Source organism: Natrix helvetica (genome assembly GCF_964273705.1).
Source record: "Natrix helvetica genome assembly, chromosome: 4".
Taxonomy (NCBI): domain Eukaryota; kingdom Metazoa; phylum Chordata; class Lepidosauria; order Squamata; family Natricidae; genus Natrix; species Natrix helvetica.
Genome location: NC_138550.1, coordinates 71,357,328 through 71,380,856, shown reverse-complemented (window position 1 = coordinate 71,380,856; position 23,529 = coordinate 71,357,328). Strand labels below are relative to the sequence as shown.

General features: G+C 41.7%; 1 protein-coding gene across 8 annotated transcripts in view; it reads left to right on the top strand.

The window, feature by feature from the left end:
- The window catches only part of LOC309390952 (ankyrin repeat and KH domain-containing protein 1-like), a 194,703-nt gene that overhangs the window by 122,912 nt on the left and 48,262 nt on the right, over positions 1–23,529 (top strand). For all 8 annotated transcript variants that reach the window (XM_081950895.1, XM_081950898.1, XM_081950893.1 and 5 more), the window contains 4 exons: positions 2,571–2,687; positions 5,427–5,601; positions 6,700–7,156; positions 23,264–23,407. In XM_081950895.1, the coding sequence (XP_081807021.1) occupies positions 2,571–2,687; positions 5,427–5,601; positions 6,700–7,156; positions 23,264–23,407 (893 nt within the window). The remainder of the gene's footprint in view (positions 1–2,570; positions 2,688–5,426; positions 5,602–6,699; positions 7,157–23,263; positions 23,408–23,529) is intronic.

Here is a 23,529-nt window from a genome sequence, read left to right as displayed (position 1 = left end):
TTGGCCTACAACTGTAGAATTGCCTGGTTTTCTCCCGTACTAGTACTGATCAGACCATACCATGTTTAATTTATATAGCTGAACAAGAGCCATTTTCTGCACAAAATAGCTTGTTAATGTAATTGAATTTAACAGCAACAGAGTAAAATTGCCCATAAAATAAATATCAGTTCATAATGTTTATAGATTTTCTGTTTGTATACCCCAAGCATTATTTCTCACAAACTGCTTTCACACACCAAACCAGATGTACACACAAGATTTTCCTTTCTTCTAGGACAATGGTGGGCAACCTTTTTTTTCAACTGAGCCAAATCTCGCCAAAAGCACGATTGAAATTTATTTTGAGAGCCACATTTTTAAAACCGAAAATACATAGGATGGTACACTGTTTTTAGTTTCAATAAACTCTGGCATTTGAAGCACGCAAGTCTTAAAGCTGTCAAGTTACAAGATCCTTGCATCCCTAACCCTTTAGGGAAAAAAAACCAAGGGGTCTTCAAACCTGACAGCTTGAAGACTTGTGGACTTCAACTCCCAGAATTCCTTCTCCAGTCATGTTGGCTCAGGAACTCTGGCATTGAAGCATGCAAGTCTTAAAGCTGTCAAGTTGCAAGACCCTTGCACCCCTAACCCTTTAGAAAAAAAAAACCAGGGTCTTCAAACCTGACAGCTTGAAGACTTGTGGACTTCAACTCCCAGAATTCTGAGAGTTGAAGTCCACCAAGGGCATCAATCATATTAGCCCAGTCAGGGATCTGCAAAATTGGCTCTTAAGACTGGTGGACTTCAACTCCCAGAATTCTGAGAATTGAAGTCCACCAGTCTTAAAACAGCCAACTTTGCAGACCTCTGTGTTAGCCCAAAGCCTGGCGCTTGGCGGGCCTTGCTCCCCCATTGGTGGAGCCCCAAGAAGCGAGGAGGGAGAAAAAGAAACGGAGGCCAAGGAGCTTCTCCCCCCCCCCCCCCCGCAAAAATCTTATCAGGAAGCCGGCGGGCAGTAGCAAATTAGCTGATCACACGGCGTGATCGGCTAATTTGCTACTGCCCGCCAGGCTCCCCGGTTAGATTTTTGCTGGGAGGCGGCGGGGGGGAAGCTCCTTAGCCTCCGTTTCTTTTTCTGCCTCCTCGCTTCTCGTCCCCGCCTGACTTCAGGATCCTCCCTAATCATTGTGGGTCGAAAAGAAAAAAGGGAAAGGGGCGCTTGAAAAGAAAAAAGGGAACGGAGGCAGAAAAAGAAACGGAGGCCAAGGAGCTCCCCCCCCCCGCAAAAATCTTATCAGGGAGCCGGCGGGCAGTAGCAAATTAGCTGATCACGAGGCGTGATCGGCTAATTTGCTACTGCCCGCCCGGCTCCCCAGTTAGATTTTTGCTGGGAGGAGGCGGGGGGGGGAGCTCCTTAGCCTCCGTTTCTTTTTCTGCCTCCTTTCCCTTTTTTCTTTTCAAGCGCCCCTTTCCCTTTTTTCTTTTCGACCCACAATGATTAGGGAGGATCCTGAAGCGAGGAGGCAGAAAAAGAAACGGAGGCTAAGGAGCTTCCCCCCGCCTCCTCCCAGCAAAAATCTAACCGGGGAGCCGGGCGGGCAGTAGCAAATTAGCCGATCACGCCGCGTGATCAGCTAATTTGCTACTGCCCGCCGGCTCCCTGATAAGATTTTTGCGGGGGGGGGGAGAAGCTCCTTGGCCTCCGTCTCTTTTTCTCCCTCCTCGCTTCAGGATCCTCCCTAATCATTGTGGGTCGAAAAGAAAAAAGGGAAAGGGGCGCTTGTTTTGAAGTGCCCGAGAGGAGGGAGGGGAGCGGGTGCCCGGCACACAGAAGAGCCACATTAAAGTGTGTAAAGAGCCGCATGTGGCTCGCGAGCCGCAGCTTGCCGACCACTGTTCTAGGAGAAACAACACAAAAGGGGGGGGGGAGTAGAGATCTGTGATAAGTGAAAGCATAGTAAAGTAGAGATTCTGTATATGTCATGGTAAGGGACCATTAAACTTAAGCTAATGAGTAATAAAGGCTATCGGTAACAATATAAATTAGTCAATGAAATTGTACACCATACTAAGTTCTTAACTCTTATTATTAAAATCTATTCTGATTTGGATTAATCTCATAAAACTGAATTACAGATTCTGTAAGTAGATAAATCCAAAATTTAGATATGGTGTGAATAAATTGTAATCTAAGAATAGTTTCCTGTTTGAGTTGAAATCTATGAGTGATTTACTTTTAAGGTAAAAAGTTAGACATCAAGGCATATTCCCACCGCTTATACATACCTCCTTCCAATTCTTCAAATTGCTGTCATATTTCAGTGGCTCTAAATGGCTTATTTATTTGTGAAGTTAATTGATTTGAATTAATTTAATCATTTGATATTTAGTTTCTTTCCTAATGTGTCCTAGGCCTTGGTTTTTGTTTTTGTTTTTAATATGAAGCCAGCATACTATTAAAAGAAAAGTAGAACCCTCAGACCAAAAAGATTATGTATTCCTACCTTAAATGATGTTGTAGTGCAAGTTACTGTGAATATGTTTTGAGTACTCTATCTTACGTTTCACATTTTTTTATTGAAAAGGAATTGTTGAAAAAGTGTCATCAGTGTGTTGAAACCATTGTGAAGGCTAAGGACCAGCAAGCAGCTGAAGCAAACAAGAATGCAAGCATCCTGTTGAAAGAGCTAGATTTGGAAAAGGTGAGATATACAATTACATCATCTTTCTTAAATAACTTTCTATTTACAGATAGTCCTTGAGTTATGACAGCTTACTTAATGATGGTTTGAATTAACAAAGGTCTTTGAAAAGGGTGCTTTACAGCCTGTAAAACACTTCTGACCCTCACAAAACATTACACAAACACATGACAACAGGTACGATCTAAATCTTGGCAACCTTACAACCAGCTGCCAAGTGTCCCACAATCTCTGCCAGCTTCTCCAGAAAGTCAGCATATAAGCCAGTAGGGAAAATTGCAAGATGCTGCTGTCTGCCAAGAGGACTCCTTCTTGTCTCTGGGGCTGACTTAAAGAGCTCATTCTTGAAGGATTTCAACTTCATGCTTGTTTGCACAGAGATGAAATTCTTCAGAAGGCAGTTCTTTCAGCCAGCCCTCAGAGATTTGAGGGAGCCAAAATGCAATAGGATTTTCAATTACTGAGCAGATAAGGCAGCGTAGTAAAGTGAGCACAGGCAGCCTCAGGATAGATGGAGGATGCTCTATGGGCCTTATGCATGCCATTTCAGCGTTTCTAATCAGGAGCTGAAAATCCTGCTGGGTTTTGGCAGGGAGGATTTTCATCTCAGTGAAAAGGCAGGTAAGCCATGTGGGGTGCATCAGAGAAGAAAGGGAGGTCCTGTGCAGGCCATGTGCAAGTGTCTTTCCCCTCGTGGGCTGAAAATCTGGTTTGCATTTCAGCAGAGCAGATTTTTAGCTCCTACCGTATTTTTCAGAGTATAAGAAGCACCAAAATTTTGAAGAGGCAAATTTAAAACAAAAAGTTTTTGCACTCTGTAGACCTCGCAAAAAACGGGCCATTTTTTGCAAAAACGGGCCGTTTTTTATCAAAAAAGGGCATGCATAGCCTTTAGGAGGCTTATAGAGTGTGCTGCTGGGGAGGGGCAAAAATGGTCTGTTTTTCCGCTCATTTCTGCCCTCCAGGAGCACTCTGTAAGCCTCCTAAAGACTCTCCACGGCCATTTTGGTGAAAGGGGCAGGGTTTCAGGAGGCAAAAATTGCTGTATTCAGTGTATAAAATGCACCCAGATTTTCAGCCTCTTTTTTGAGGGGAAAAGGTGTGTCTTCTACTCTGAAAAATACTGTAGGTGGAGAGAGACAATGTAAAGCCTATTCTGAGCATACTTACTATGAACTCCAGTTAACAATCCCAAGATTGCTTAATAACCACTATCAATATCATGTTTGTTGAACAAAGCAGTCACATGACATTTTGCTTAATGTCTGCTTTGCTTAACGAATTGGGTCATTTACCTGAATAGTGAAAAGCCATTATATTTTGATACCATAGATGTAGTAGAAAATCTGAGACTCAATAACGTATTCTTTTTCTTTTATGCTTTATTCAACAAAAGTTACATTCTGCACTAATAGCAACAATGTCTCTTAAAATGATCCCTAACAAAAAAAACTGTTAGATGGTTAACATTTTATTCATATATCTTATTAATTTACATGCCACCTTGATCACAAAATGACTCTAGACATGTTATACAATAGAATAAAAACAAGAAAAAAGAACAAAAGAATAAACTTAACAGTAGAGTACATGGCATTTATTATGAAAGTATAATTAAATACATTCCCAACCTGGACATGAAGAAATGTAAGAACTAAGACAGCATATATTATCAGTACCTTGATGGACTTTTATGAATGTCCAGCAAACAAAAATTTAAGCTGTAATTTTTTTGGTTACTAAAAAGGTAAGTGTGTAATTGAAAAAATCAACTTAAAACTTTTAAGCAAAACTTGACTGTCTCAGAAAAGCTGATTAAATAAGCTTCATTGGAATGTAAATCTGAACCAATTCATAAACATATATTAATAAATCCCAAGTAAATCGTGGGGCACAGTTTGATGGCTTGTACACACACCAACTTGAATTTCTGATTGTACGCAAGCATTCATTCTACCTCAGAATCCTGACAGCCTTGTTAGCCATTATAGGTTCCATGTTAGCATATGGAGGCTAACAGAATTTTCTCCTGAACAGCCAGAACAAGCCAGTAACAAAATCAGAATTTTCTATAGTTGCTGCTTTAAGGGGAAAATATGAAATAAAAATAGTGTTTCTCAACTCAGCAATTATAAATGTGTGGACTTTTGACTCCCAAAATTCCAAGAACAACATGGAAAAATACAAATCTTTCTTTATGATGAAAAACTGGATGCATTATTTCCAGAGAAAAAGTTTCATATTATGAAATTGCAAGTTTCTATCGTTTTATTTTGTATAGATTTAATTATTAAAAGGAAGTTCTTTATTTGTTTATATCCCAGCCTTAACTCGAATAAAACTGTTTTATTATTGAAGGGGGAGTCACAGAAAAGATCTAAGAATGCCTAACTTAAGATACAGTCAGGAAGATATAAATCCACTCTTAGCAATGAATATTTGCCAATTATTTTTAGGTCAGTTGCTATCTCTAAACCCAAAAGATTACCAACATTTATTTTTCTGGAAAAAAACTGGAAGTGGAAATTTGTGGGGGAAGGGGGAATATACTTAAATAAATACATAACCTGTAACCAATACTTGAGAGGCTAACTTTACCTGATGTATGGTTTGTTGAACAAAGGGAAATAAATGGGAATAATCCCACACACTTCGCCTATTTGTGTTTGCATTACATTGAAAATATTAAGAAACAATTCTTAGTATCAATATATACTATACATTGTCAATGTTTTATAGTCAAGGGAAGAGAGTAGAAAGCAGGCTCTTGCCGCAAAAAGAGAGAAGAGAAAAGAGAAGAGAAAGAAGAAAAAAGAAGAACAGAAGAGAAAACAAGAGGAAGATGAGGAACACAAACCAAAGGAAACGCTAGAGCTTCAAGAAGATGAAGAGGAAGAGGAAAATGATGATGATGGTGAGGGACACAATTCATACTGTTTTTAAATCATAAATGGCATTCTGATATTAATGGACTGCAATTGCAAACATATTTCCATTATTTCCAAACCAAACATTTAGCCCTTGGTTTAAATTATGTATTAGATGTACCTATACTCCCTTAAATGTAAATGGCAAGTCATTAGAATAGGAAAGCATACCTTTTGCATCATATTGCTTGCTAAACTATCATCAGTTATACAGTGTATTTCTCATATGTCTTATGTAACAATTTATCCAGGTTTTTCAGACAGATGTTTTGCTGTGTTAAATATTTCCCAATTTGTGTGATACTGCTTTCTCAAGATACGACCTGATAAAATTTTATGTGACCATAGTGTCTGGAAACCATCCTAGCATATCTTTATAAAGTATGAGTAAAGTGAATCCTTGCTGCAGCTCTTCTGAAATTCTAAGAACAAAGGGATTTTAGAGCAGTTTCCCATTGTGGACTAAGTTTAAAAAATAAACCCAAATAATACTTTTTCCCCTCCCTGTTATGAGTTGTACCTTTTGCTCTAAATTTTTTAGCTTAAATTATTTATTTCGCACTTCCAGTAATATAATGCATTTTTGATTGTCAGTTTTCATATTGTAAACTTTCACTTTGTTTTCAATTTCTTACTCTTATATTGGTCTTCTGATAAATATAAAACTAAGAAGCACTTTCTTAGGTAACACATTTTCAGAAAAATGACCTTTATGCTTTCCTTTTCCATTCAAGGGCATATTAAAAAGTGAAGATCCCCCAAAATTCACTAAATTCCCATGGATACATCCATATAGTTTTCTTCCAAACAATTTTGAAGTGATTTGCCAATGCCATATTTTGAGGTATTTGTTTTTTTTTAAAATCAGCAGCCTAAATTACCATCTATATTTTTGTGGTTTCCATCCAGTTATTAACCAAGTTCAGTCTGGTTTAGCTATTTCAGGATCAGGTACCAGGATCTTTAGAATCTGGTTTAAGTTAGAAAAAATATTCCACTTTGGACACTGTGATTACAAATAATGCAGTCTGTATTATATTTCTAAAAGTCAAAATGTCTAAACTTTTATAATGTGTTTGTTTTAGTTGATTCAGAAATTCCTTTAGAGCCTCCAAGTGCAACTACTACAACTACTATTGGAATATCTGCAACTTCAGCTACTTTTACAAATGCTTTTGGCAAGAAGAGAGCCAATGTGATAACAACTCCAAGCACAAATAGAAAAAATAAGAAGAATAAAACGAAGGACACTCCTCAAAATGTGCAGATAATCTTGCCAGATCAGCATATAACTCTAGCACAGCAAAAAGCAGATAAAAACAAGATTAATGGTGAGCCAAGAGGTGGTAGTGCTGGTGGGAATAGTGATTCTGACAACTTAGACAGCACAGATTGCAATAGTGAAAGCAGCAGTGGTGGTAAAAGCCAGGAACTGAACTTCACTATGGACACACATTCTTCAGGTGATAAGCGATATGCCTCTGTACTGCTCCCTTCTCAGGAAGATAAGACTAATTCCTCAGTTTCCAAAGTACAAACCAGGTAAGTTATGAATCTTATTTTGTCAACTTCCTTAATGCTGTAAATTGACTGTTTCTCCACCTCCCCCACCCCACCTCCCCAAAATAACTAATGTTTTGAGTTCTAGAAGTGAAATGGTTCAAACATTATAGATCCCAAAATGTTCATTATGGAATTTCACTTTGCCAATTTTTTTTTATTATAAACAACATAGAAACTCTTGTTGACTAAGACAAAATGTGCCAAGTATATCTATTGTTGACTTGAAGAAAAGAAAGAGTATACAGCTGTGTGAAAAAATCCTGCACGCTTTACGGTTTACGGTTTATGACATTTTTTGGATAGGCCATTGATTTTATGATATTTTATGCTAACTGCTATGCAAATATTGTTATATTTAAATACTGGTAGTTTTTAAGTGAAAAGCATAAGCTTTTTGCAATTTGGTGCTGTTTGGATGGGGATTGTGAATTTTTTTGCATGCTTACAATGACTATGAAAACAGATTAACTGATGCATACCCAGTGGCATACGTGTTGCAATTACTAAGGCCAATGCTAGTGTTTTGTTAACATTTTTATTGTTTGTGGCCCTGAAAAGGACCATATAGGTAACCAAACATGGTTACTAATATGAAATTGGCCAGCCCTTATTGCTTATCACCAGGAGGCATTGCTTCAGCATAGACTGTATAAGACTTTGCATGTGATCTTTGGTGACAATGTGGTGCCAGGCTGCAATAATGGATTCATTCAGCTCCTGCTTGGTCTTTGGATGCTTCCTCCTTATTTCGTAACCAATCTTGGCCCACAAGTTCTCAATTGGGTTCAAATCCGGGCTCTGAGCTGGCCAATCCAGGAGTCGAACACCATGCTTCTTCATCCACTGCTGGACGGACTTGGCTCAATGTCAAGGAACATTGTCATCCTGGAAGTAAAAGTCCTTCCATACAAGTTGCTGAGCTGAAGAAAGCATGGTCTTTTCCAGGACTTCAACATACTGCTTGGAATTCATGATTCCCTGCACGATTTGTATCCGACCAATACCAGAAACAATACAATACAATAGTAGAGTTGGAAGGGACCTTGGAGGTGTTCTAGTCCAACCCCCTGCCTAGGCAGGAAACCCTATATCGTTTCAGACAAATAGCTATCCAACATCTTCTTAAAGACTTCCAGTGTTGGGGCATTCACAACTTCTGGAGGCAAGCTGTTCCACTGATTAATTGTTCTAACTGTCAGGAAATTTCTCCTCAGTTCTAAGTTGCTTCTCTCCTTGATTAGTTTCCACCCATTGCTTCTTGTTCTACCCTCAGGTGCCTTGGAGAATAGTTTGACTCCCTCTTCTTTGTGGCAACGCCTGAGATATTGGAGCAATGCTATCATGTCTCCCCTAGTCCTTCTTTCTCTTAAGCTAAACATACCCAGTTCCTGCAACCGTTCTTCATATGTTTTAGTCTCCAGTCCCCTAATCATCTTTGTTGCTCTTCTCTGCACTCTTTCTAGAGTCTCCATATCTTTTTTACATCGTGGTGACCAGAACTGAATGCAGTATTCCAAGTGTGGCCTTACCAAGGCATTATAAAGTGGTATTAACACTTCACGTGATCTTGATTCTATCCCTCTATTTATGCAGCCTAGAACTGTGTTGGCTTTTTTGGCAGCTGCTGCACACTCCTGGCTCATATTTAAATGGTTGTCCACTAGGACCCCAAGATCCCTTTCACAGTTACTACTACTGAGCAAGGTATCATCTATACTGTACCTGTGCATTCCGTTTTTGTTGCCTAAATGTAGAACCTTACTCTTTTCACCATTGAATTTCATTTTATTAGATAGTGCCCAATGTTCAAGTTTGTCAAGATCCTTCTGTATCTTAAGCCTATCTTCTGGAGTGTTGGCTATTCCTGCCAGCCTGGTGTCATCTGCAAATTTGATGAGTTCCCCATTTATTCCCTCATCCAAATCATTGATGAAGATGTTGAAGAGTACTGGGCCTAAAACAGAGCCTTGGGGTACTCCACTGCATACTTCCCTCCATGTAGATGCAGTTCCATTGAGGACTACACGTTGAGTGTGGTTGATCAGCCAGTTACGAATCCATCTGGTGGTGATGCTGTCTAACCCACATTCTTCTACTTTATCTAATAGTAGGTTATGGTCTACCTTATCAAAAGCCTTACTGAAGTCCAAGTAAACTATATCAACGGCATTCCTCTGGTCCACTAATTTTGTCACATTATCAAAGAATGCAATAAGATTAGTCTGGCATGATCTGTTTTTGTCAAATCCATGTTGGCTTTTGGCTATTACTTTGTTTGCTTCTAGGTGTTCGCAAATTCGTTGCTTGATTATTTTTTCCAGAATCTTTCCTGGTATTGAGGTCAGGCTGATAGGTCTGTAGTTTCCTGGATCTATTTTTTTCCCTTTTTTGAAGATAGGAACCACATCAGCTCTTTTCCAGTCCTCTGGTAGTTCCCCGGTGTTCCAGGATCTCTGAAAGATATAATTCAGTGGTTCTGAGATCTCATCTGCTAGTTCCTTCAGAATCCTGGGGTGTAATCCATCCAGTCCTGGTGATTTGAACTCATCTAGGGTAGACAGGTGCTCACTTACCATTTTCTTCCCTATTTCAATTTGTGTTCCCAATCTGATTTTTGTTGTGCTGCTTTTGATAGATTGGACTATTTTGTCCCTTTCTGTAAAGACAGATGCAAAACATGAGTTAAATAGTTCTGCTTTCTCCCTGTTGCTTGTCACCTTCTTGCCACTTTCTCCAAGCAATGGACCAATTGTTTCCTTAAATTTTTTCTTGTTTTTAACATGTTGGAAGAAGGTTTTTTTGTTGATTTTTACTTTTGTGGCAAGCCTTTCTTCATTGTGAGCCTTAGCTTTCCTCACTTCATCTTTACAGGCTTGGGCTATTTGCTGATATTCTGCCTTAGTTATGTCCCCCTCCTTCCACTTTTTATACTTACCTTTTTTGTCTTTCAGTTTGTCAGATAGTTCTTTATGCAGCCATGCTGGTTTCTTTTGGGAGCTGTTATTTTTCTTCTTCATTGGTATTGTGCTAGACTGAGCTTTTGTAATCATTTTTCAAAATTTCCCAAGCTTCTTGAGTTGTTTTCCCCTTGAGGATTCTCATCCATGGAATTTCTCCCAAGCTCTCTCTAAGTTTATTGAAATTAGCTTTCTTAAAGTCCAAGACTCTAGTTTGACTTTATTCTACTACTTGTGTTTGGATAATGTTGAATTCCAATATTGCATGGTCACTTGCCCCCAGGGTTCCTATGGCTTCAACACCTTCTATCATTTCCTCTCTGTTAGTGAGAATTAAGTCCAATACGGCTGATCCCCTTGTTCCCTTCTCTACTCTTTGGAAAACAAAATTGTCTGCTAGGTTTGTTAGGAACCTGTTGGATCTTCCTCTTGGTGCAGAGTTTGTTTCCCAGTTGATGTCAGGGTAGTTAAAATCTCCCATTACTATTGTGGTGTGCTTCCTACATACCTTAGTTAGCTGACTAGCAAAAAGTTCATCTACTTCCTCTGCTTGGTTGGGTGGCCTGTAGTATAGACCTATGGCAATGTCATTTCCCCCACAACCTTTAATATTGACCCAAATGCATTCAAGATAGTTCTCATCATTGTTGTGCTCTATTTCTGTAGAGGCGTAGTTATTTCTTATATATAGTGCAACTCCACCTCCTCTTTTATTTGGTCTATTTCTTTTAAATAATTTAAATCCTTCTAGCTGTATGTTCCATTTGTCGATTTCATCCCACCAAGTTTCTGTAATGGCAATAATATCGTATCTGCCCTCTTTTACTTGAATTTCTAATTCGCCCTGTTTATTCCGCATACTCTGTCCATTGGTGTATAGACATTTGAGTCCATTTTGATTGACCTTGTGTTTACTGTCTACATAACCTGTGTTATGCCTGACTGCCCCTATTTTCTTGCCACTTGTGTGATTCATGCACATGGTATGGCAATCACTATTAAATGCTTGGTTTTGCTTGACAGCAGGAGTGATAATCTGACCCTCACACACATCTATGTTGCATGCACTTATAACCCTATGAATTTTAGTTTGCTGGGGACAGAAAAGTTCTGTATCTATTAATTCTCTGTCCCCGCAAACAGCGATAGAGCCCTAGATCATCATGTGCAATTGATGCTTCACAGATAGATTCAGGCAGTATGGCCTAAATTCTTCAGCTGGAAATCTTCTGACATACTTATTGCACTGATTCCCAGTCAAGTAGAAATTGCTCTCATCACTGAAGAAGACCTTGGCCCTCTGTTCGTTGGTCCACTTGGCATACTTTTTGGCCCACGGACGTCGACGAGAGCATTGAGCATCTGTGAGCAAAGGTTTACTTCGAGCCCTGCAGCCTTTGAGCCCTCTGGCAAGCAGTTTGCAACGCACTGTGCTTGTGCACACTTTTACATCACATGTTTCACACCAAATTCTTGTAATCTGAGGTGAGGTGAGCTTCCTGTCAGCCATCGAAATGCGTTGCAGAGCCCGATCTTGCCGTTTTGTCGACTTTCTTGGTCTTCCAGATCAGAGCCTGTCATCAACTGAACCAGTTATTTGGTATTTTTCAACCACTCTGTTCACGGTGGTGCGATGGCATTTCACTCTCTTGGCTATTTCTGTACAGGAGTAACCCTCTTCAGGAAGCATAATAATGCGATGCCGCTGCTCAGTACTGGTGAAAGCAAAGGCTTTCATCCTTGCCCACAGCCAGAGCTAAATTAAATTTTTCGATGCTTTACATGCCTATTTATAGTCAGAGAGTATGGCAACATTAATTGGCTCATAGATTTTGCCTCTATGCATTTTGATTGGTCGGCCAAAGCTCACTGCTGGTTGGCTACTTTCAATCCTAACATTCTTGGAAATTCAAGTTGTGTTTGTTTTAGCACATAAACTCACTCAAAACCTTAAAAAGACTTTGGTTATATTAATAAAAATTATGCATCTCAATCCGACTACAGAAATTTTCATCAAAGTATTAATTTTGCATGGTTTCTATGAGTGAAAAGTTGATTAAACATGTAAATACAACTTAAAACTGAAAGCGTGCAGGACTTTTTCACACAGCTGTATAATAATAATAAATAATAATAATAACAACAACCCATATCAACCATTAACACCAATCACCATGTTTCTCCATAGTGAGGAGAGGAGTATCCAGGATGGGTTGATATTGTCGTCTCTTGATTGGGCTGTCAGATAAGCTCTTTGGGCCACGCCCTGGTCACCAGGTACTACCCAGTTATCGACTCAGCCCTCAACTGGGCGGTTGTGCCATCCAGGAACTCCTGAGAATCCTAAGGAAAAAACTAGAGACCTTTTAAAAGAAGCACAAAACTGCCTGAGTGAGTATCTGGAGACTCACAGAAAGCCTGGTGGGGCTAGGAGCGGTTGCCATTAGCCCCCAGGGGCGGCACACAGCCTAGGTCACTAAGGGTGACCTGGATCACTCAGCAAGGACCGCCAGACACTCTGAAATGCTGAGCCTCCACAAGCTTCACCAGAGCACAGCGGGAGCCTGGAGCAGAGCTCATTTATGAGACAACGCTTCCATAAGGCTAGTTCCACCCACAGCATGGGGCGCGGCAGCTCTTTGAGCATAAGCCCGCTTTTCAAGCACCGAATTGAAGCGCCCTTTGAATTTCGGCGCAAATCGCCTTTTGGGATAGCAGGGGACCATGTGCTCCAAGATGGCGGCCCCCTGCTCCTCCAAGGACACAAGCCAGAATCTGGTCCCTGCAGCTATGACCAGCAGCCCTGCCAGAAAATCTCCAAACAGGTTTGAAACCCCTCCGGGGGCCTCTTCGCAGGGGAGGGGTGCAGCAAGGCTAAAGCAAAGCCAAGCACATTCCCCCTCAGGGCCCACAAGAGTACAAAACATGCGGCAGCGTTCTGAGCAGCCCAAACCGCTTGCGTTTGTTTGGATCTCGGGGAGGGGCAGAGCCAGCTCCTTTCTGGCATGAATCGCCCCCCTGAGATTTCAAACCGTTGAGGGAGGGGTCACCACCAAGGCTCACATAAGCAGACAGGGAAGGACCAAATTGAAGTCCCTCACGCGGGAGGCTAAAAGACTGGGACAGGGGACCGAAAGCAACCTCTTTCGTTCACTGCGGAACATGTAGTGGGGGTGGACAATATCAGAGCCGACTGGGTAAGCTGGGCTGATGCGGACAACTTGGAGTGGGGACTGCAGCCAGCAATCTTTGACGAAGGTGGCGAAGCACTTTGGATGCCTGGAGGTCGACTTATTCGCCACTCCTCCCAACACCCAGCTCCCGAGATTCTACTCCAGGTACCAGACACGGGGGGTGGAGGGGGTGGACGCCCTCTGATGCCCAGGGGCCCGAGGACTACTCTAGGCCTATCCATCTTTGTGTGAAGGTTCCAAGAGTTGCCCTAATTAATTTACGAGCCCCGGGACGAAATTCAAAGTAAAACCATTCATTTATTAGGACTAACATCTTAGCATGGACTTCTGTGTAGCTGAAACTAAATCACATTTAATGGCGTCTGACCTTTACCCCTGTGCCCCCTCCCCTCTGGCTGAGGTCATCAATCACATTCTCCAACAGGACGTTATGGCAGGGTTCTGGACATGCGCATTCACATCCCAGTACAGAAATATGAGACTTTTACTCTGGCCAAATGTATGCATGGAATTTCCCTCCCCTTCTCAAGGTGATAGTACCGTGTTTCCCCAAAAATACGACAGGGGCTTATTTTCTTTTGCCCCACGAAATATGCCCTTGGGCTTATTATCAGGGAGGGCTTATTGTTTTGGGGCTGCCGGGCGGCAGCTCCCTTGTTAACTGGCTCCCGAAGAGCCGGGCACAGCCTCAGGGGCGAAGCAGCCATGAGGTAACCATGCCCACGAGCAGCCGCCCGGCAAATCCCCTCTCCAGCCAGGAAGAGTGCCATTCACTGACCTAGGGGGTAATCCCTAAGGTGCCAAGCCATGTGGCGCTCTGCCCGCCCCCCAGCTCCCACTGCTTGGCACATTCTGGATACCCCCTAGGTCAGTGCATGGAGCTCTGCCTGGCTGGAGAAGGGGGTTGCGTGAGCGCCTGTTCCGCCCGCAGCTTCACCAAGCCCTTGCCAGGCTCTGCCAGGCCACCGCCGCTGGCTGCTGCTGCACGCCCCGCTCCGCGCATAACTTCCAAACTCCAAAACTCGGGGCCGAGTCTTCCAGCATCGGCCACTCTAGGAGTGCTCTCTATGGTGGGCCGGCTGCTGGAAGACTCTGTCCGGAAGACTCTCTGTCCGGCAGCCGGCCCACCATAGAGAGCACTCCTAGAGCGGCCGATGCTGGAAGACTCGGCCCCGAGTTTTGGAGTTTGGAAGTTATGCACGGAGCGGGGTGGAGTGGGGCGGCGGCGGGCAGCAGCAGCCAGCGGCAGTGGCCTGGGAGAGCCTGGCAAGGGCTTGGTGAAGCTGCAGGCGGAACAGGCACTCTCCGCAACCCCCTTCTCCAGCCTGGCAGAGCTCCATGCACTACCCTAGGGGAGTGGTGGGCAACCTTTTTTTTCTATTGAGCAAAATCTCGCCAAAACCACGATTGAAATTTATTTTGAGAGCCACACTTTTAAAACCGAAAATACATAGGATGGTACACTGTATTTAGTTTCAATAAACTCTGGCATTTGAAGCACGCAAGTCTTAAATCTGTCAAGTTACAAGATCCTTGCATCCCTAACCCTTTAGGAAAAAAAACCCCAAGAGGTCTTCAAACCTGACAGCTTGAAGACTTGTGGACTTCAACTCCCAGAATTCCTCTTCCAGTCATGTTGGCTCAGAAACTCTGGCATTGAAGCATGCAAGTCTTAAAGCTGTCAAGTTGCAAGACCCTTGCACCCCTAACCCTTTAGAAAAAAAAAAACCCAGGGGTCTTCAACCCTGACAGCTTGAAGACTTGTGGACTTCAACTCCCAGAATTCTGAGAATTGAAGTCCACCAAGGGCATCAATCATATTAGCCCAGGGATCTGTAAAATTGGCTCTTAAGACTGGTGGACTTCAACTCCCAGAATTCTGAGAATTGAAGTTCACCAGTCTTAAAACAGCCACCTTTGCAGACCTCTGTGTTAGCCCAAAGCCTGGCGCTAGGCGGGCCTTGCTCCCCCATTGGTGGAGCCCCAAGAAGTGAGGAGGGAGAAAAAGAGACGGAGGCAAGGAGCTTCCCCCCCCTCCGCAAAAATCTTATCAGGGAGCCGGCGGGCAGTAGCAAATTAGCTGATCACGCGGCGTGATCGGCTAATTTGCTACTGCCCGCCCGGCTCCCCGGTTAGATTTTTGCCTGGAGGAGGCGGGGGGGAAGCTCCTTAGCCTCCGTTTCTTTTTCTGCCTCCTCGCTTCTCGTCCCCGCCCGACTTCAGGATCCTCCCTAATCATTGTGGGTCGAAAAGAAAAAGGGAAAGAGGCGCTTGTTTTGAAGTGCCCGAGAGGAGGGAGGGGAGCGGGTGCCCGGCACACAGAAGAGCCACATTAAAGTGTGTAAAGAGGCTCGCGAGCCGTGGCTTGCCGACCACTGCCCTAGGGGGTATCCCGAATGTGCCAAGCCGCGGGAGCTGGGGGGCGGGCAGAGCACCACATGGCTTGGCACCTTAGGGATTACCCCCTAGGTCAGTGAATGGCGCTCTTCCCGGCTGGAGAGGGGATTTGCCGGGTGGCTGCTCGTGGGCATGGTTACCTCATGGCTGCTTTGCCCCTGAGGCTGTGCCTGGCTCTTCGGGAGCCAGTTCACGAGGGAGCAGCAGCCCGGCAACTCTCCCCTTTGGCCAGGCAGAACGCCACTCCCCAACCTAGCGGTATCCCGAAGGCGGCAAGCAACGTGAGCGCTCCCCCCCCCCCGGCTCCTGCGACTTGGCGCTTTCGGAATAACGCTAGGTCAGTGAGCGGTGCTCTGCCTGGCCGGAGGGGGGGGGTATTTTCGGGGGTGGGCTTATATTTTTGCCCACGCGAAAAATGTGGCAAGGGTTTAGTTTCGGGACATGTTGTATTTTTGGGGAAACACGGTAGTCATAGAAACACCTTAGGCATTGACACTTTGCCCCTGATTCCCAAGGTCATACAAAAATCCTTTGGGAGGGGGCAGAAGTGGTACTAATTGCCCCACACTGGCCCTAGAGGTCGTGGTCCAATCTCTCTCGGTAGACAGACCCTGGAGGATCCCGCAGGAGAGGATCTCCCTCAGCCAGGGGTCTCTGGAGCACCCGGGCCCTCAGTGGCTCCAGTTGACCGCTTGGCGCTTGAGCGGAGCATCCTGAGGGAAGACCACTTCTCCCCTAGGGTTATACTGACCATCTAGGCGGCCCGCAGACCCCCACAGAGCGCATTTATGGCGCTACATGGCGGGCCTTCTCAACATGGTGCACCTCCAGGGGTCACGATCCGGTTCGGATTGCATTTCCACAGGTTCTGGACTTTCTCCAGGAGGGTCTGGACAAAGGTTAGCCCCCAATACAATTAGGAGACATGTCTCGGCCATTTCATCGGTACTCCTGTGGGGAAAGGCTCAGGCATTGACTTACCACCCTGTGGTCAGGCGATTCCTCAAGGGGGCATCCAACCTAAAGCCACCGATGATACACAGGTGCCCGTCCTGGGATTTGCACAAGGTATCGGACGCTCTGACAGGCTCTCCATTGAACCATTATGAACTGCTTCTCATAGGTTTTTGACCCTTAAGGTGGCCTTTCTGGTGTCCATAACCTCTGCCAGGAGGAGATCCGAACTACAGGCACTGTCTGCCAGGGAAGATTTCTGCATGTTCCACTAGGACAGGGTGGTGCTAAGGTTGGACCCCTCCTTCACCCCCAAGGTGTGCTTTTGCATCCATCGCTCACAGGAATTGATATTGCCCAATTTCTGCCCGGACTCTTCTCATCTGTTAGAGAGGAAGGGGCACACCCTAGACGTAAGGAGGGCTCTGAGGATTTACCTTAGAAGAACCGACCGAACAGGAGATCCGAGTTTGTCCGTTTGTCTCCTTCCAGGCACGGTCCCCGGAGAACAAGGTGACTTCCACCACCGTAGGAAGGTGATTATGAACCTGTACTGGTACCGCCTACCAAGCACAGGGTCTGCAAACACCCAGCTCTATTACAGCACATTCCACATGAAGCGCGGCCATCTCAATGGCCTGGGCCACTCAGGCCTCATTGTTGGAGATCTGTAGGGCAGCTACGTGGTCTCCCCCCTCACCATTCGTGAGGAACTACAAACTGGACTCCCTTGCCTTTGCATAGGCTCCATTCAGGCGTAGGGTGTTGCAGGCTGTGCACAGGGCTGAGGTGACGCCTCACCAGGCATAAGTTTGTGGGTGCTCTTAACAGGCGTAACCCTCCCTAGGGACGTGTAGGCTTTGGTACGTCCCATCCTGGATACTCTTACCCTCATTATGGAGAAAGGGCGTTGGTACTTACCTGATACGCCTCTTCTCATAGTGGGGGAGGAATATCCAGCCCCTCCCTGATATGGTTATGTAAGCAAAACGAGATATACCTGGTTGCCGAACTGTTCTGTTATGTAGCAAGAAAGACATATGTTTGGTTGTTGAACTGCTCTATTAAAGGAATAAATAAACAAGGTTTGAAACTAAGACAAAAGTCTGGAGTGGATGGCACAACGAGTCAGATAGAGTTCTTCGCCGATAACTGAGTAGTACCTGGTGATCGGGGCGTGGCCCAAAGAGCTTATCTGATTCAGCCCAATCAAGAGAGGACAATGTCAACCCATCCTGGATACTCCTCCCCCACTATGAGAAGAGGCGTATCTGGTAAGTACCAACGCCCTATTTGTGATACATTTTTGAATGTTCAGTTGACTGACTTTCATGTTTAATGAAATAATAATAATAATAACAACAACAACATTTAAAACAGTTAAAACTTGACAAAATCACCATCAGTCAAATGCAAAAAGCTGCACTGCTTGGATCCGCATGTATGTTATGAAAATACGTTACGACTTCCTAGGTCCCTGGGTGGGGCCCGACTAGTAATCAATGCCAAATCCGGCGAAACAACTGGCCGCAGTGATACAATGGTATAATAATAATAAGAATAAGAATATTCTGACTACAAAAATCCACCCTACTTGGAACAGCTTATATCCTCTGACGTTACCTTAACAGTTCCTAGGTGCTTGGTTAAGAGTCGAGCTGTTGATCTATCAACCAGCCCCAAAGGCTGTGAATCTCACCAGAGATTAACCACATCATCATCATAATACAGTGATACTCGTTGTTATTGGGGCACTTGATACATGTCCAATAATTTTATAAAACACATCAAGAAATTGCAGCTCCCTGCAATAACACCAGCAGAACTGCAAAAATCGGTGCTATTCAGAAATCATGTATTTTAAGAAGATACTTGGTTGATACCTAGGACACTGGCAGCAACCTGTATCAACCATTGTCACCAATCAGTGGTATTTGTGATGCATTTTTGAATGCTCAGTTGACTGTGTTTCATGTTTAATGAATGAAGAAGATAAAAATGATAATAAATAAATAAAAATATAAAAAATAAAAAATAAAATGGAAACTACACAGCTATGGATGAAACATGTAACAGTGATACTCATTGTAATCAGGGCACTTGGTACCATGTCCAAGAATTTTACAAAACACATAAAGAAATTTCAGCTTCCTGCAATAACAACAGCTGAACTGCAAAAAACTGCACTACTAGGAACATCATATATTTTAAGAAGATACTTGGTTGATACCTAGGACTCTGGCAATAACCCGTATCAACCATTAGAACCAGTCAATGGTATTTGTGACACATCTTTAAATGTTCACTTGACTGAGTTTCATGTTTAATGAATAAAAGAAATAGTAGTAGTAGTTGTTGTTATTCAGTCAAGTTTTGGACTGAGTCTTAGTTGTTGCTGTCTGTTTCTTTTTCTTATATTTTGTGTTGTTCCGTTTCAAATTAATATTTTCATTTGAGGAACCAATTAAGAAAAACATACTGCGATTCTTCTAATATAAGACAGTGTACACTTTTGTTGGATTTGGCCTAGTAAGCATTAAATTTAATCTTTATTGCATTATGCTAAGACAGGTTCCCAAACATTCTTCATTAATGGCACCCTTAATGTCTCACCACACTCTGCAGTTTTGTATAATGTCCAATAAATGATAATCCTGGACTTAAACAGTTCGTTAAGGGACTGAAGTTACAACAGCACTGAAAAAGTGACTAATGACCATTTTTCACATTTATGACCATTGCAGCATCCCCATGGTCATGCGATCAAAATTCAGATGCTTGGCAACTGACTCATTTATGATGGTTAGTGTGTTCCAAGGTCATGTGATTATCTTTCGCAACCTTCTGACAAGCAAAGTCCATGGGAAAACCAGATTCTTTTAACCATGCTACTAACTTGACTGCAGTGATTCACTTAACATCTGTGGCAAGAAAGTGTAGGAAAACTCACTTAACAACTGTCTCGCTTAGCAACAAAAATTTTGCGCTCAATTGTGATAATTTGAGGACTACCTGTATTGCTGGGTTTCTCTTGAAATTTTAAATATCCTGGGGCACCACCATGAGTTCACTATACTGCTCTGGGATACTGCAATACAGTTTGGGAACCACAGTGCTTTTAAAAAAAAGATTATAATTACCATATTTTTACGGAGTATAAGACACATCTTTTTCCCTCAAAAAAGAGGCTGAAAATCTGGGTGCGTCTTATACACTGAATACAGCATTTTTTGCCTCCCAAAACCCTGCCCCCACCACCAAAATGGCTGTGCAGAGCTTCTAGGAAGCTTTTAAAGAGCTCCTGGGTGCTGGGGAGGACAGAAATGAGCAAATGACGGCCCATTTTTTGCTCAATTTTAAATAGTAAAAACTATTGTAAATGAAAAGAGAAAAGATTAAAAAGGAAAAGGAAAAGAAAAATGGGGAGGGAGAGAAGGAAGGACTGACTGTCTTCCAACTTTCATCACACCTGTGTCTCATCATTTCAGTCCACTAACGATCTCCAGAAATAACAACATATCAGACAATCTATAATATACTTAGTCCATTCAAGTAATGTCATAGAACTTGATTTATTTTTTACCCCTTCTCACAAGATTCATTTAAGGTTTGATAAACCTCTTTTGCAAATCCAGTATAAAATAATTCAGGTCATTCTCTTGGTTTGTTACTTGTAATATCTTTTTGTTGTTTAAAGCATCAACCAATTTCTTTTGTATATCCAATGAAAGATCTTTTTCCATAGCACTCTTGTAACTTGTCATTTTAGATCCACTTTCAGTGTCAACACTTCTGCTTGTCAGATAAAATTTGTTCCTATTCTCACATTTCTTCCAAAACATCTTTTGGACACAGTCTGTCCATAAAAGCAAACATTGCTATTATTAACTTCTGATTCCATTTTTCGAAAGTATCCTTCAATATTTCCAATGTTACAATATTTTGCATCATTCTGTAGCAGTTAATTAAATTTATTTTTTCTCTTTTAATTAAAGTCTTTAGTTTTCTCTAGTCCTCAATTTTTAAAATTGTTTATATTTTTGATGTCTTAAAAAAAGTTCAAAACAACTTGACTCTTCTAAGGAAGGATTCTTTTTAATGAATTCCTGAATTTTATTTTATATTTATGTGGAACCTTAATCCATTTGTAACTTTCTGAAATCAAGGTTCTAATTAACTTTTTGCTAATAAAGTTTTAAGCTTGTAATTTTGTCTTTAATTAGGGATTGAAGGTAGACTCATCCATTTGTCAATCCAAAGATTTCTAATGAGTAGATAATATTGATTTCCTAATGTGATTTGAAAAGGAAGTATGCAAACCTAAATGTCCTTTTAAAGCTGCTGGCTGTGATTTGAGCAGGATGGCATTCCCTCGTCTCCCAATGCTCAAACCTGTCAAAGACTGCTGTCTTGTGGTGGTCTCATGAGAATAATTCTCTGTAGCACTTGTGGGTGATCTCCCATCTTCTTCATCATGCATCGGCTCCACTTTACACAGAGCCATCTTTAATCCATCATTTCTTCCTCCGGAACTCCAGGAACTACAGTTTTAATAACTTTTGATGTGACTTTAAAAAATCTACAGATAACCTGATATAAAAATATATTTACGATTAAATATTTCTTGCATTTCTGTGTGAAATATATATGTAATCAAAGACCAAAATATGATATAAATGTAATTTAGATCTCACTACTTTACTATTTGGTAGAAGGGTTTGGTAGAAGGATACTTGGTTACTTACAATTTTGATTTCTTTTGTATTGTCCTGTGTATTTTCCTTCCACAATTCAACAAGTTTTAGAGCTATAAAATATTTATAACCATTTATACCCACCCTACTTCGTGTTGCTAAAGAATCTGGGAGAAATTATTCTTTTTTCTATCAATTTCTTTATGAAATTTAGAGTCCTTCATGCTCTTCAGCTTAAAGAGATAAATGCTTTGGTGGTCTTATTTGGGGTAAACGTCTGGGCTGTAGAATTTCAAATAATCATTAAATGGCAGCAAAGAGATTCAGAAGTTCTTAAATTTGTTTCCATCTAATGGTAGCCTATGATTTTATAACCGATATATAGGAATAAAATAGCATTTGGCAATCTGATTCTTGCCCCTTCATGCTCAGCATGATACTAGTTTGGAAAGACTAGGTGAAAATACATCACCTTGTAACTCATGAGACGATCTCATGCATTACCACCAGTGGGTATTTTCTGTCCCAGTAATCCCTCACATTTCCTTAATGTAAATATTTCAGACCTACGCAAAAGGACCATTGTTATCTTAGCAGAAAATTGCTTGGCAGAATTTTTTTCTTTTAGATATTTCGGAATATATCCAAAGAACTTATTTTTCAGCCAACAATGAATTTCTATAAAACAAGCTTTACTGAAAAGTTTGCAGGCATGGCCATTTGAACAAGTGCAAACCTACAGTATAAGGTGCTTTATTACCTTACAGTTTTTATATTATATGAATCATCTTGTAGTTTTCCCCTATATGATATATTTGATAATTATTTTGATATATTGTTCAGCAACGCTTTAGTGATTTGCTCAGTACTAATTATCTGGCATAGCCATGGGTGTCACTGTAATCTCTGTTGTATTGATTCAGTTGATGCTTAAGCAAATTGAATTGATAGCTACTTAATCTAGTAAAAATTTTACTGTCAAAGTTTCATTTCTGCTTAGTATGTCAATATTTGTGATATCCCTTTCAGTCAGACAGTACTTACTGAGGTACAGTCAGAGGGTTCCTGTTCTGCCTACACCAGATAAACTTTCTAGGCAACCATAAATGTCATTTATAGGCAGAACAGAAAAAAGAGGTCATTTAATTAAAACCTTTTTTAAACAGTCATTTGGGCAAACATTACAGTCCTCCATCCTACTTCATCACAGGTTCTTTGGTGATTGATATAATGCATTAAGGCTACTGTGTCAGTTAGTAACTACATAGTAGGTAGAAAAAGGCATACCTTTCCTGCATGTCCTATGGTGGTAGAAAAATCTGAGCTTTCAAATATTGTACAAGTAGATCTCAATTTAGGACCGCAATTGATCCCAAAATCTCTCTTGCTAAGTGAGACATTTGTTAACATCAGTTTTGCTCCATTTTATGGCCTTTCGTACCACAGTTAAGTGAATCATTGCAGTTGTTAAGTTAGTTACACAGTTGTTAAGCGAATCTGGCATCCGTATTGACTTTGTCAGAAAGTCGCAAAAGATGATGACAGGTCCCTGGGACATTGCAATTGTCATAAATATGAATCAGTTGCAAAGCATCTAAATTGTGATCATGTGACTATGGGGATGCTGCAACTGTTATAAGTATGAAAAACAATCATAAGTCACTTTTTTCAATGCTGTTGTAATTTTGAATGGTCACTAAATGAACTTTTGTAAGTTGAGGACTATCTATACAATGGTGCTCTTCACCAGAGAGGTAATCTCTATCTACAATTACACAAATGATCATTTGAAGAAGGAAAAGTAAAAGTAAACAATTCTATTGCATGTAACTAGATGTTTTCCGGTGTTTAATTATAAATAGTTAATTACTACATTATCTTTATGTTTAGAGTTGAAGGAGAAGCTAATTCAAGCTTAGCAACAAATTATAAATCAGTATCCTTGCCTCTGACATCTCCAAATATAAAACTGAATCTGACTAGTCCAAAAAGAGGCCAAAAGAGAGAAGAAGGATGGAAAGAAGTAGTAAGAAGGTATGTTTTCAGCTTCATGAAATGCAAGTCATATGTGAATGTGTCATTTCATGTTGGTTGCATATTAGTTCAGTTTCTCCTGCTAGGGAGTAAACTTAAAATATATACTTAGAATTGTAAAC